The sequence below is a fragment of the Anolis sagrei genome, chromosome 3 (assembly GCF_037176765.1).
Source record: "Anolis sagrei isolate rAnoSag1 chromosome 3, rAnoSag1.mat, whole genome shotgun sequence".
Taxonomy (NCBI): Eukaryota; Metazoa; Chordata; class Lepidosauria; order Squamata; family Dactyloidae; genus Anolis; species Anolis sagrei.
In genome coordinates this window covers 22,718,880-22,732,989 of record NC_090023.1, presented here as the reverse complement: position 1 = coordinate 22,732,989, position 14,110 = coordinate 22,718,880, and the positions used below count along the sequence as shown (strand labels likewise).

The following is a 14,110-nucleotide window of genomic DNA, read 5'->3' as shown; positions in this document are numbered from 1 at the left end:
CAATTCCTAATCATATTTTTCCCTCAAAAATCTATTCCCAAAATGTTACAAATTTTCCCCAGTGGAAAAGCAGAACTTCATAATGTCCTGCTTGAACATGCAAAATTACTGACATTTTAGTGTTATCATAACATACCAGATTTTCTTTGCCATTAATCAACCCAGAGGCAGCTTGTTATTGACATACTCTGTTTTTATAGCTCTTTTACCAGACTTTGTATTCATATCTTCTGGGTGTTTTTCTTTCAGAGTAGAAGAAAGCTTCAAGACATTGTTCTGGGCAATATTTGGACTCTCAGAAGTGAAATCGGTTGTCATAAACTATAATCACAAATTTATTGAAAACATCGGCTATGTCCTCTACGGTGTTTACAATGTCACCATGGTTATTGTTCTGTTGAATATGCTTATTGCAATGATTAACAGCTCTTTCCAGGAGATTGAGGTGAAATTCTGTTTATATCTTTTAAGTTAACTATCTCTTTTTGATAAATTTTAGGATGATGTTCTCTTATTTTTGACACTTTTCTTGCTCTGTTTGCTGAATTGCAGTTTGTTGAATCTGAAAGATTTGGCGGTGCAATTCTACACATTTACTCAGATTCAATTCCACTTATTTCAGAAGGACTTCATTCCACTTAGGAAATATCACTTACTTCAACAAAGTTTGTTACAAAATGCACATAGCAGTGAAGCTTGAGAATTCAGAACCAACAATGGGGCAGCAAATCCATTCTGTACTTTAAATTAGCTATTTGAAACCATGAATCCAATCCATAAAATGTCCAGCAGCCTAGACCATTTCAAGTTTGGATTAAAATCCAAAGAGGATTCACCAATCCACTGATGTGGAAGCCACTAGTGAGGCTTACCACATTCATAATGAGGTGGCTATTTAGGGATATTTCATCCAAAATAATACCTTTAACAAATTGTTGTTGAATGCTTTTTAAATTATGTAAGGTATATACAGGTTTTCCCCTGACATTAAGTCCAGTTGTGTCTGACTCTACGGGTGGTTGCCCATCTCCATTTCTAAGCCGAAGAGCCGCCGTTGTCCATAGTCATCGTTTTTCACTTTTGTGAGGATTCTGTGCCCCAAACCCCAGCCATAGAGGGCTGCTCATACTACTTTTGAAGGAACCAGTTTTAAATATACCAAGTAGGGGGTACTTTGGCATTCCAGCCTGCAATTCAATTAATACATGAATTAAATATTATTTAATAATATATACTAATTATATAATAATAATAATAATAATAATAATAATAATAATAATAAACAACTTCATTTCTCTTTTGCCCTATCTCCCCGAAGGGACTGTTTTGTTCTGTTTTGTTAACTGTTGTGGGTTGATGTTGTTGATCCTGTTTGTCGCACTTGTTGCGTTTTAATTGCACTAACACTGTTAATAATTTGTACCATGTAAACCGCATAGAGTCGCCTGTCTGGCTGAAATATGCGGTATAAAAATAAAGCAAATAAATAAATTAAATAAATAAATAAATTCCAACATTCAATGGCATGCATTTAATACCTTCAAACAACAGACAAACAATGACATATAATCCCAGAAAGACTCCACATATGAAAGCAGCATTAAGAACTTAACATCAAATTAAACCTAATATCAGTGAATTAAACATAACATCAATAAATTAAACCAACATAGTCAGACTGAGTCAGACAAGAGTTATATAGTGACATAAAATCTAAATAATCACCCACAGTAATTTACAAAACCAACTGAAGTTCAATAAAGCTGAGTGGGTTGGATTATGTGGCCTATGGTGGTAAATTGGGCTAACAAAGACTAACAGAGCCCATATACAGAATAGTTCCCAACCAGAATTAAATTATCTTCTACCCAATTACAATATACATATAAGTGGCTCAAATTCTAACAATTGGTATAAATTATTATTTAAATCTAACATTCTAGCTCCTTTTGGGCCAGTGGATTAAATAGATGCCCTAATACAGGACTCCTCAAACTATAGCCCGGGGCCCGAATATGGCCCTCTAAGGTCATTTACCCGGCCCTCACTCAAGGTCAACCTAAGTCTGAAATGACTTGAAAGCACACAACAACAACAACAACAACCCTATCTCATCAACCAAAAGCAGACCCACACTTCCCAATGAAATACTAATAAGTTTATATTTGTTTAAATTGTTCTTCATTTTAATTATTGTGTTGTTCTAAAGTGTTTTTTTGCACTACAAATAAGATACGTGCACTGTGCATAGGAATTCATTCATTATATTTTTCAAATTATAATCTGGCCCTCCAACAGTTTGAGGGACTATGACCTGTCCCTCTGTTTAAAAAGTTTGCGGACCCCTGATCTAATAGTTGGTTCCCTGGATTGGCAGAGGGCTGAACTAGATATGTTTGAGGTCATTTCCAGCTCTATGATTCTATGGTCATGGATGCTTTTATGATGCCACTGTTTCTGGTTATCACTGACCTATGTCTTTTTTCTTCCAGGATGATGCTGATGTGGAATGGAAGTTTGCAAGAGCAAAGCTATGGTTCTCTTATTTTGAGGAGGGCAGAACACTCCCAGTACCTTTCAATCTAGTGCCTAGCCCTAAATCTCTGCTTTACATCTCACTCAGAATAAGGAGATTGGTGTATAAATTATTATTGTGCCATAAAAAAGGTTTTCAGGGAGATGCTGAGATGAATCAGGTAATTTTATAATGAAACATACCTCAGTATCTTAAAATTGTAATTAAAAGTATATAGCGAGATAGGGGAAAACAATCCGAGCTAGACGAGATAAATCAATGACAACTCTAAACTGCTGCTACAATGCTTTCTTTCTTTTGGATTTCACCGAGAAATGTCCTAAAATAGCAAAATAATGGGCAGGAGCTGAATAAATATAGGTCTGAAGTTATGCCCTTTGATGAAGCTTGTAACCTAAGGGAGGGTTATGGGTTCAACCCCCCTGAAACTTGGGTGGAGTTCCCATGTGCCATGGAAAGCCCCTCTCCAAACTCTCATGGTCTTCATACCCAGCACTCAATCATCTCCTGATGTATGCCAGTCCCGGTGCTGATGGAAATCAATTCCCTCCTTTCTTGTTTCAGTAGGAGGAGATTTGTAAAAGCAAAGAATTAGGGAATAAGACAAACCATGAAATCTTTGTTGTTGTTGTTGTTGTTGTTGTTGTTGTTGTTGTTGTTGTTTTTATCACTTCTTCTCTAGTAGCACATGCCTGGTAGGTCCTTGGGAATCTCACAAGATTTGCCTGTTGTGAATTGGAATTTGCAATGTGTATATTCCACGGAGAGTAATGCAGTGCTGACAGACCTCTGTATTTGGCTAGGTATTCAAATATTCATTCCGATGAGCATTCAGCCTCCCGCTCCTCCTAACCTGAGGAACAGCTTGTGCATGCAGCTGCCAGTGAATTCCCAAGGTAGAAAATAAATTCAGATAGAATCAGGCATAGGGAAGGCTCAGAGTAATTTTCCACATCAGCAGGAGAACAATATTGACTAAGAAAGCCAAAATTGGTAATTTACAATAGTTTAACGCACACCTGTTATTTTATATCTGTAAGTGATAGACACAGTGGGAAAATATGAATAGGTCTGGTTGGAGGGCATGCAATAATGGGTCCAATATTTGGCCAGTTATATTATTATAGAAATGGAGTGGGATGAAGGTTGAAGGGGAAGTTTGCAGTGTGAGAGTGCTTTCCTCCCTTGTCTGGGGCAAACATTAAAGCCAGCTGGTGAGAATGAGAACGTGTTTGTATAAGGAGAACCGCTTGAATTATTCTGCCTCTGTATAGAGAATTCTTACAAGGCAATTTAATTTGATTCATTCCTGTGGGTAAAATCAATGGTTGTTACTTACCTGTCACCCCAGACAATTGGCAGCGAAGTACTTTACTCTTAATACATTGCTTCAAGTCAGCCTCCAGATCCTGTTGAGAGAATGAAAACGAATTTGAAATGAGTGTCTTCTGCCACCAAGTGGTCATATAGCATAAGCTTTCTTAGTGTTCATTTTTTCTTACCAAATGACTAGTATCACAAGCAAGTCAAAAGAAATAATAACAACAAAAACAACTTTATTTTTTGTATCCCACCACCATCTCCCCAAAGGGTCTCAGGGCGGATTACATGGGGACCAAGCTCAATCAAACACAGTTAAAAACCATGACAAAATAAAACAATAAAGTACATATAAAATATCATAAAAACATACTTTATTTACTTAGGCAATCCTTCGTAGCTCAAGGATGATTGCCCTCTAAGTGAAGAGTCTTGGCGGTGAGTCTATAGGTGGCTGTGGGACCCTATTCTTGATCCACATGTTCTCTCACAGTGAGGACATTGGTTTCCAAGTGGAAGGTGGTCCCGGTCAAGGTTGGCTACATACGCCTTCCTCTTGGCATGTTTCTCCCTTTCACCCTCTATTCATGCCTCTTTGAATTCTGTAGCACTGCTGGTCACAGCTGACCTCCAGTTAGAGTGCTCAAGGGCTAGGGCTTCCCAGTTCTCGGTGTCTATGCCAAAGTTATTAAGGTTGGCTTTTCTCTCTTTCTTTTTTTAAATAGTTATTATGCAGTTAAAAAAAGTGAAGAGGAACAAAGAATTATACTTTTTTGTACATATTTGATAGAAAAGTAGGAAAGAAAAAGAGAAGAGAGAGGAACAAAAGAAAAAAGGAACTGGGAGGTGGTGGTCAAAGGACCCACCAAAAAAAAGGGGGGGGATATTAAAGAGTGATACTAATATTTTAAAAAATGGTTAAAAAGGTAAAAAAAAGAAAAAGAGAAAAAAAGAAAAATTAAAATTAAAATTAAAAAAAGGATTTTCATCTGGTCTTCATTGGTCTTTAGTGTCTTTTTTGTCTTTAAAAGTTTGTAATTCACTCCCTGCTGATCTTCTTTACTCATAGTTTATTTTCTTTTTTTTAAAATGCAATCTCTGTTTTCCATTGTCTAAGATACACTTTCACTAGGTCCCAGTTTGTATGTTTCATCGGTGTTCCTTGATTTGTCGTTAACCAATATGTTAGTTCGTCCATGCATATTATCTCTAAGATTTTGTTATGCCATTCTTCCCTTTGGGGCGTTTCTTCCATTTGCCATTTCCTGGCAAAGACAATTCTAGCTTTAAGGTTGGCTTTAACCCCATCTTTAAATCTTTTTTTCCTGTCCACCAACATTATGTTTCCTGTTCTTGAGTTGGGAGCATAGTAACTGCTTTGGGAAATGGTGATTGGGCATTTGGACAATGTGACCAGTCCAGCTGAGTTGATGGCGTAGGAGCATCATTTCAGTGCTGGTGGTCTTTGCTTCTTCCAGCATGCTGATATTTGTCTGCCTGTCTTCCCAAGAGATTTGCAAGATTTTTCGGAGGCAATACTGATAGAATTGTTCCAGGAGTTGAATATGATGACTGTAGACAGTCCACATTTTGCAGGTGTATAACAGGGTTGGGAATACAATAGCTTTATAAACAAGCACCTTGGTATACCCTCAAAACTCTCGGCTTCATTTGGAAAAATGCTGCACTTGCAGAGCTCAGGCAGTGTTGTATTTCAGTGTCAATGTTGACTTTTGTGGAGAGGTGGCTGCCAAGGTAGCGGAAATGGTCAACATTTTCTAATGTTACACCATTGAACTGTATTTCTGGCAGTGCAGAGGGATTGGCTGGTAACTGCTGGAAAACATAACCATCATAATCATAATAATAGACCTTGACATTTGGGAGTTGTAGTTGCTAGGATTTATAGTTCACCTACAGTCAAAGAGCATTCTGAACCCCACTAATGATAAAATTGGGCCAAATTTCCCACACAGAACCTCACGTCTGTATTTTCTGATGGTCTTTGGTGACTCCCTCTGACACTCTTTCACAACCCCCCCCCCCCCCCCCAGGGATTCTGACCCCCGGATTGAGAAATGCTGCATTAGACGAACTCAACATAGCCAAAGTTGGGGGAGTTATGGGAGATGCAGTCTAAGGGCATATGGAGGGCAACAGGTATCATCCATGTTTGGAGGCTAATACCAGCACTTTGAATTGGGCCCAGAAATGAATGGGTAGCCAGTGTGTAGATTATAAAGCATTGGAGTAATATGAACATATTATCTAGCACCAGTTAAGACTCTTGGGCTGCCTATTTTGGAACAGCTAGATTTTCAGGGGCATTTTAAAAAGCAGATCTCATGTACAAGGCATTGAAGTAATCCAGCTGGGAAGTTAGCCAAGCATAGACATCTATAGCAATACAGATTTAAGCCTCTGCTGACAAGGTCGGAGCCAAGAGCGCTCCCAAAGTGCAAGCCTGATCTGTTAAATAGTTTCCCTGGTATTTCTTAATAAGTAGATGTGCTCATAGAAATACCAGTGATTGCTATTCTGCGTGTTACTTTGATCTCACCTAGTATATATTTCAACTCTACAAAGGAGTGTCAGATTTCACGGCCTCTTTGCCCCACTGTTTACGGTTACAGAGTTACATTCTATTTACATAATGATTATGGAGCTCCCAGGTGGTGCAGGGGTTTAAAGTGCTGAGCTGACCGAAAGTGGGTTAAAGCGCTGAGCTCAGGCATGTAGTCGGGAGGGGGGGGGTCTTGGGGGCTTCAGCCCCCCCTGAAATTCTCATGGTGGTCTGCGAAAAGGCCTTACTGGTACATTATTTAAACTGTTATGTTTATTCATATCGTGATCTGATCACCATGCTCAATATATCTCATATGCATGGGGGTATTGGGGGTAATGATACAAAAGGTTTGCTAGGGTAGATCCTCTTTCACTCAGACTCAGTTCCCCTCCCCCTGAATCAAACTCAGCCCCCCCCCCCCGAATCAAAATCCTGGCTACGGGCCTGGCTGAGCTGTTTCTAAGTTGAACAGCCGGTGTTATCCATGGACACCTCCAAGGTCATGTGGCCAGCATGACTGCATGGAGTGCTGTTACGTTCCTGCAGAAGTGATACCTATTGATCTACTCACATTTGTATGTTTTCGAACTGCTGGGTTGGCAGAAACTGGGGCTAACAGCGGGAGCTCACCCTACTCCCCGGATTCAAACCTCCAACCTTTCGGTCAGCAAGTTCAGCAGCTAAGTGTTTTAACCTGCTGCGTCACCAGGGGACCCAAATAGATGTAGACACTCATAACATGGTGCGAAGCAACAGTGAGTTATTAAAACTGAAAATGCTTGCTAACACTTCCATAAAGGAACAAGTATCCACTCATAATGGGGAGTAACCTATTTTCTATGTCAAATACAATATTCATTGTGGGGGTTATTTTGTATTAGGAAGTGGTTGTTGGATTTCAGCTGTTCCATTCCAACTCAGCTTCAGTCCAGATCTGGATTCCAAGCCACTTCCTCCCCACATTAGATTTTCCCCCAAATAGCTTTTCATATTTCTACCAAACCTACTGATATTGTCCTTTTCTGTGTTGCCACTGCTGCTTTGCCTCCATAAATAATGATACTCAGAACCTAAATACTAGAAATTAAACACTAAAAGTATTTTGCTGAGATATGTGGAGGTGGTGAAAAGAAGAGGAATGAGTAATATGTATTTATCTATCCATTTTTCTTTCTATGTTTCAGTTGAGTCAGCGTAAACAGTCCAGTATAAGAAGCATAGATGACCTCAATTTAAACAGTTCAAGCAATCCCCAAAGGAAGTATCAGGTAAGATCTAGATTCTAACCGTGAATAGCTATCATGGAACTGGAAAGCAAATGCAGACAGATTGTTAACAACCCTGTAAACTCGGCAGGCAGATGGCTATGCTTTACCTGTTTACACTTGAAGATCGCTCTTCAAGAGTAAAATTAAGAAAATAAAGTAAAGGGATGGAATAATTCATTTTGTATTACATTTGTTGTAGTTATTTTCTTATTATTATTATTAAAAAGTGGTAGTTACAGCTAATGCCCATCATGTGTGTTCCAGTGCCTGCTGGTAGGGAAGAAGAGACACCCTTCTAGTTTTGGATTCATTTTATTAGGCAGCTAAGCCCTCTGATTTTTCAGCTGCATGTATATCACCTTGGATGCATCTGTACTCCAGAATTAATGCAATTTAACACCACTTTAACTGCTATGGCTCAATGCTATGGCGACCCGGAGTTTTAAGTTTGATGAGGCAGTGGAATCTAAAGACTGGGTTGCTGTGAGTTTTCCAGGCTTTATGGCTATGTTCCAGAAGCATTCTCTCCTGATGTTTTGCCCACATCTATGGCAGACATCCTCAGAGGTTGTGAGGTTTGTTGGAAACTAGGCAAGTGAGGTTTATATATCTGTGGAATAATGTCCAGGTTGGGAGAAAGAACTCTTGTATGCTTGAAGTAAGTATGAATGTTGCAATTAATTAGCATGTAATGGCCTTGTAGCTTCAAAGCCTAGCTGATTGCTTCCCGGGAATCCTTTGGAAGATGTTAACTATCCCTGATTCATTCTTGTCTGGAATTCCTTGTTTTTGAGTATTGTTCTTTTTTATTATTTTTAAAAATAATTTTATTTGAGAACACAGAGATGCTGGACCACTCTAATAACTGCCATGTCAGACTCCACAGAGAAGCCATTGAAATCCACAAGCATGTAGACAATTTCAACAGAAAGGAGGAAACCATGAAAATGAACAAAATCTGGCTACCAGTATTAAAAAAAACCCTCTAAAAAATCAGGACAGTAAATAAACCCAAGAATCAATCAAGGACAGTTAACACCTCTCAACAAAAGATCCCCCAGGCAGAAATCAGCCAGGCTTTGAAGCTACAAGGCCATTAAATGCTGATCAAGGTGGCTAATTGCAATGTTCACACTTGCCTCAAGTTTTCTCCCACCTTGGACATTACACAGATATATAAACCTCAATTGGCTAGTTTTCAACAGACCTCACAACCTCTGAGGATGCCTGCCATAGATGTGGGCAAAACACCATGAGAGAATGCTTCTGGAACATGGCCATACAGCCTGGAAAACTCACAGCAACCCAGTGATTCCAGCCATGAAAGCCTTCAACAACGCATCAAACTACAGACCTTGTAAACCCCCCATGATTCGATAACTTTGAGCTGCTTCAGTTAAAGTGGTGTCAAATTGCCCTAATTCTACAGTGTTAATGCACTCTTTGAGTTTTGGGCAGGAGTCTTATGCATAATTACATGGGAATAAGCTCCACTGAACTTTATGAAAACCTGGTGATTAACAAGATGAGAAAATCAATGCCAGCATGATTTTTCTGTTTCTCTACCCCAGAAAATTATGAAACGGCTTATCAAGCGATACGTATTGAAAGCTCAAGTGGACAAAGAAAGTGATGAAGTCAATGAAGGTGAGTAGTTACTTAGATGGATGCTGTTTGTGTTGTAGGTTTTCGAACTCAGGCAGGACAGAGTCTAACAAAGATCTGCTTTAGAGATAAAAAGAAAACCCCATAGATTCATTAGCATTAGTGTTGCCATGTGCTATGGCTTGAGGACACACTATAACATGTGTTGAGGGCCTTAAGATTGTCTGGGGAGGCCCTTCTCTCGATCCCACCTGCCTCACAGGCACGTCTGGTGGGGACGAGAGAGAGGGCCTTCTCGGTGGTGGCCCCCCGGTTGTGGAACACTCTCCCTGTTGACATCAGACAGGCGCCCCCCCCTTATGTCTTTCCGTAAGAGCCTAAAAACATGGCTATTTGAGAAGGCATTTAACTAAGTGCTACAATAATTTTGGTAAGGACGACTGGAACGGAACATGGATTATGAGATTGGTTACGATTCTACTTGAGACGGAGCTGATTTTTTAGTGTAACTATATAACTGTTGTATTATGGATATGTTGTTATTTTGTTATTGCCTTTTGTAAATTGCCTTTTATATGTTGTACACCGCCGTGAGTCGCCCTAAAGGGCTGAGAACGGCGGTCAACAAATGCAGCTAATAAATAAATAAAATAATAAACATGCAACACTCAGTTGAATTTGAAATGCATCCTAGCATCATAGGTCATGGCTTTTGGATCACATCGTTTTAAGAACAAATATATAATTGGTGAGTTAAAAAAAGAAATAGAGAACTTGATAGGGTCATGTCTGTGTCTTGGCACTTCCTTATAAAGCAAGGAGGCAATTGAAAGCACAGAGAGGGGGAGGACGATAACAAAAACATTGACCGGTCTATACAGTTAGAAAATAAATACATCTAAAAGGAACAATTTTTGGTCTTACAGTAACTTGAAACTTCAGTTGAATTTTGAGAATATAGTTTAGGCAGCCAAAGAAAGGTTCAAGTGGAATAACCAGAAAATGTGAACATAGCAATTATAAGAGTTTTGTGTGTGGACAATTTTCAGCATTTTGCTGTCTGCAGTAATAGAAATTGGGGGACAAAAGGAAAACTAGGGTAAGGTGTAGTCAAATCTTTTACTGTGATTCCAAATTGCTGGGTGCTTCAACATCAGCGCCATATCACAATAAGAACAAATGAGAGAATTTTCTTTTTTTGAAAGCAATTTTCCTGGAACCATAACACTTTCCCCCTGCCCTTTCATGATATGTTTTAACATGCCCTCCATCCATCCAGGGTTCAGGGATTTGGAAACAGGTATGACTATGCATGTGGTTCTGCTGTTGCTAAGTATAGTTAACTCTTCTTTAAAAACCACACCTTATTCTCCACCCCATCTGGATCAAGACAAGTCAAAAATCAAGGCTCGGCATAATGTAATGTCAGAGATCAGGTCCGATGAGAAGGAGCAGCTAGGGCAGAGTTTAATCTTTACCAGTGATGCCCTAAATCCAACATCTGTACAGGCATACCTTGCTTTAAGTGGTTTGCTAATATGGTGATTTTGTTACCTATGTTCAGTTTGCTTATAGCATTTGTCTACTTCATATCTCAGTGTCATATTCTGGCACTCTTTCTATACATTGTTTTTATTATTGCATCTTTTAAAAGGCCTAGGACTATTGTGCACTTAATAAATGGTAGCTTAAATATGTTTTAGGCTGGCAAATGAAACAAAAGACTGTGATCCACTTTAAGGCAATGTTCTCTTTATGGTGAAGGTCTGAAACCTAACCCGCCATATTAGTTGAGGTCTCGCTGTATCCATGCAGGGAATTTGGTTAGATTTATGATTGCTAGCAAGGCTTAATTTAGAGTAAAGTTTACAGTCTCTTTTCAGTTCTAGGACTTTATACTGGATGGTGTGAAGTAAGAATATATAACAATGCAATTCCTTTCCTCATTGGTAACGATGCAGTTTACAGACTGCCACATAAAATCATAGAGTTGGAAGAGACCTCATGGACTATCTAGTCCAATCCCCTGACAAGAAGCAGGAAAATCACATTTAAAGCACCCCTGACAGATGGCCACCCAGCCTCTGTTTGAAAACCTCAAAAAAATCAATTCTTCTTTCAATACACCCAAGCAAGGGCTTAAGATGTGATCTCAAAACACTTATGCAAAACATTGAACTTAGTGTTCAAAAGTGAAATAATGTGAGATGGATAGTGGAAACTGTCAACTTGGGGACTTTCCCCTAACATCTGTACAAGGGTTTGAGCAGAAACAAGTCTGGCTCAAAACACAAAACTAAACAGCAGTATACAGACCCACAGATGGAATGCTACAGATTCTGGCCCAGGGAGAAGCAGCAGGACTATAAACATCACCAAACACCATGGCCACAAAACATCTTTAAAATCTACATGCCTCTCCTTGACATCACCTTGTGCCCCATGGACCTGTCCTGTGCCAAGGGCATGGCAAAGATCCCTGAGAACACAGGAAAGAATCAAACATGACTCACTGGGGGAAAGTACAGAAAAGGGCTTAAGCAGAAGAAGGAAGGAAGGCAGGCAGGCAGGCAGGCAGGCAGGCAGGCAGGCAGGCAGGCAGGCAGGCAGGCAGGCAGGCAATTTGCATTCCAAGTAATAGTTCAGACAATTGGAAGGATACAGCCTGGATTATCTTGTACCAATGCAATGAAGAGGACAAAGCTTGTTCGCGCATGCTTTTGATGAAGACACTTAGTTGTAATGACAGGAAGGCTAACTTTAATTGAGTTGTGCTAATATTTACCATTTCTCTTGTTGAGTTGCTCGTAAGAATTGTATTAGACAAATGTTTTTAAATATGTTTATTTCTTATTGTAATTTTTTTCTAGGTTATTGTTTTACATATGCATATTGTTTTGTATTGTCTTTTATATAATGTAAGCCTCTTTGAGTCCCGTTTTGGGAGAAAAGCAAAATATAAATAAATAAATAAATAAATAAATATTATTAAGAATCTATCTTTTGATAAAGTAGTGTAGTGTTTAGACTTTAGGCACCTTGTGGTCTAAGTTGGGGTAATAGAAACCCACTGAGTGACCTTTAGCAACACACAATCACAGCCCCAGAAAACTGCACCACAGGGTTAGTTTAGGGTCTCCATAAGTCAGAAAGAACTTGAAGGTGCACAGCAGCAACAAATGAACTTCTGAAAATCCATTCTAGACTAGTTGCTTACATACCACAGCTGTACTTTCTGTAATCCATCACACTTTATCTTTCTTTCAAAGATGCTGTGCATAAAATATTAGATTTTTTAAAGAAATGATAATTTGTTTTGGCTGTGAAAACTGTAGTCTGAATTCTCTTTTTCTTTTTTGTAATCCTTGATATTCTGCCTCTTTTCCCCTCTCTCTCACTCTGTTGCAGGTGAACTGAAAGAAATTAAGCAGGACATCTCAAGCCTCCGTTATGAACTCCTTGAAGAGAAATCACAAAACACAGAAGACCTGGCAGAACTCATCAGAAAACTTGGGGAAAAACTGTGCATTGAGCCAAAGCAGGAACAAAGTAACAGATAACATGAACTTCTTTTTGAAAAGAGAGGGAGGGGGTACGGGACTCCAAGCTGGCCAGTCCAATGAAAGCCATATCACTTCTATCTTTTTCTTCTCCTTCAAACATAATTGCCACTTTTGCAGCTGGTAACAGAATCAGGCACATCTTGAACAGATCTTTTTTCCTGATTTTTCTTTCTTTGTTTCTTTTTGTTAAGTGAGGAAACCAGCAGTTGTTCAATCACATTTTCATCCACAGGGGAAAAAAACTCCACCATTTTTAAAATCATCTTTAAAAATGCATAAAATATGGTTTGGGAAATTGCATGATTAAAGACTTTAATTGCTGGTTCTAATGACATTACAAAAGCCTGTCTCACTTTCTGTTCCACACACAGATGTATATTATACCATAGTCATAGGCACATTATATTAAATTATATTCCAATGAAATAAATGAGTTTTTACAAATAAATTATTTAGAAATAGATATCTGATTACTTTTTTAAAAAAATAATAAAACTACTATGGTCTGATTTTATTTCTTGAAAAACAAAAAAACAACTGAAATGTGATTATATTCTGGTTATTTATCTAAGGGAAAGAATTGCCATGCCAATGAATAACTGGTTTTAGAGGGCACGATTGGGTGGAAGAATCTATCTGAAAAATCATTTTATCCCAAAATGTCAATAAGGTTTTTGATAAAGATATTTGGTGGTATACCCATAAATGAGGGGGCACTGCTTCTTTTAGGTTCTCCTGGAATGGACTAAGGACTTAATCATATAGAAGTTTCCCTCCATTTCTACCCGTTTCTAGCAATTTCAAAGACAGATTCCCACAGAGCCCATCAAATGACGCAGCACTGCTTCTGGTGGTTGCTTGTGTGGCACAGTCTCCACAGGATGTGGAAACGAGAGGATTTCAAAGATGGTCGCAAATCAATTCATATAGGGTTGTTGTAGGTTTTTCAGGCTATATGGCCATGTTCTAGAAGCATTCTCTCCTGACATTTCACCTGCATCTATGGCAGGGATCCTCAGAGGTTGTGAGGTCTCAAATCCTTTTCCTGTGCATGGAAATACTTGAAACAAGGGTTTTTCCTTGTGCTGGAAAGTGGTTGATTTGTTTGATTTGTTGTTGTTGTTGATTCGTTCAGTCGTTTCTGACTCTTCATGACCTCATGGACCAGAGCTCTCTGTTGGTCATCACCACCCCCAACTCCTTCAAGGTCAAGCCAGTCACTTCAAGGATAACATCCATCCATATTGCGCTT

At 39.0% G+C, this 14,110-nt stretch overlaps 1 protein-coding gene across 2 annotated transcripts in view; it reads left to right on the top strand.

Annotated features, from left to right (window-relative positions):
* TRPC6 (transient receptor potential cation channel subfamily C member 6) overlaps positions 1–13,321 on the top strand; it is an 84,293-nt gene extending 70,972 nt beyond the window's left edge. For both annotated transcript variants that reach the window (XM_060771071.2, XM_060771070.2), the window contains exons 8-12: positions 250–445; positions 2,493–2,696; positions 7,607–7,690; positions 9,262–9,337; positions 12,704–13,321. In XM_060771071.2, the coding sequence (XP_060627054.2) occupies positions 250–445; positions 2,493–2,696; positions 7,607–7,690; positions 9,262–9,337; positions 12,704–12,855 (712 nt within the window). In that variant the 3' untranslated portion in view covers positions 12,856–13,321. The remainder of the gene's footprint in view (positions 1–249; positions 446–2,492; positions 2,697–7,606; positions 7,691–9,261; positions 9,338–12,703) is intronic.
* The last annotated feature ends 789 nt before the right edge of the window (positions 13,322–14,110 follow it).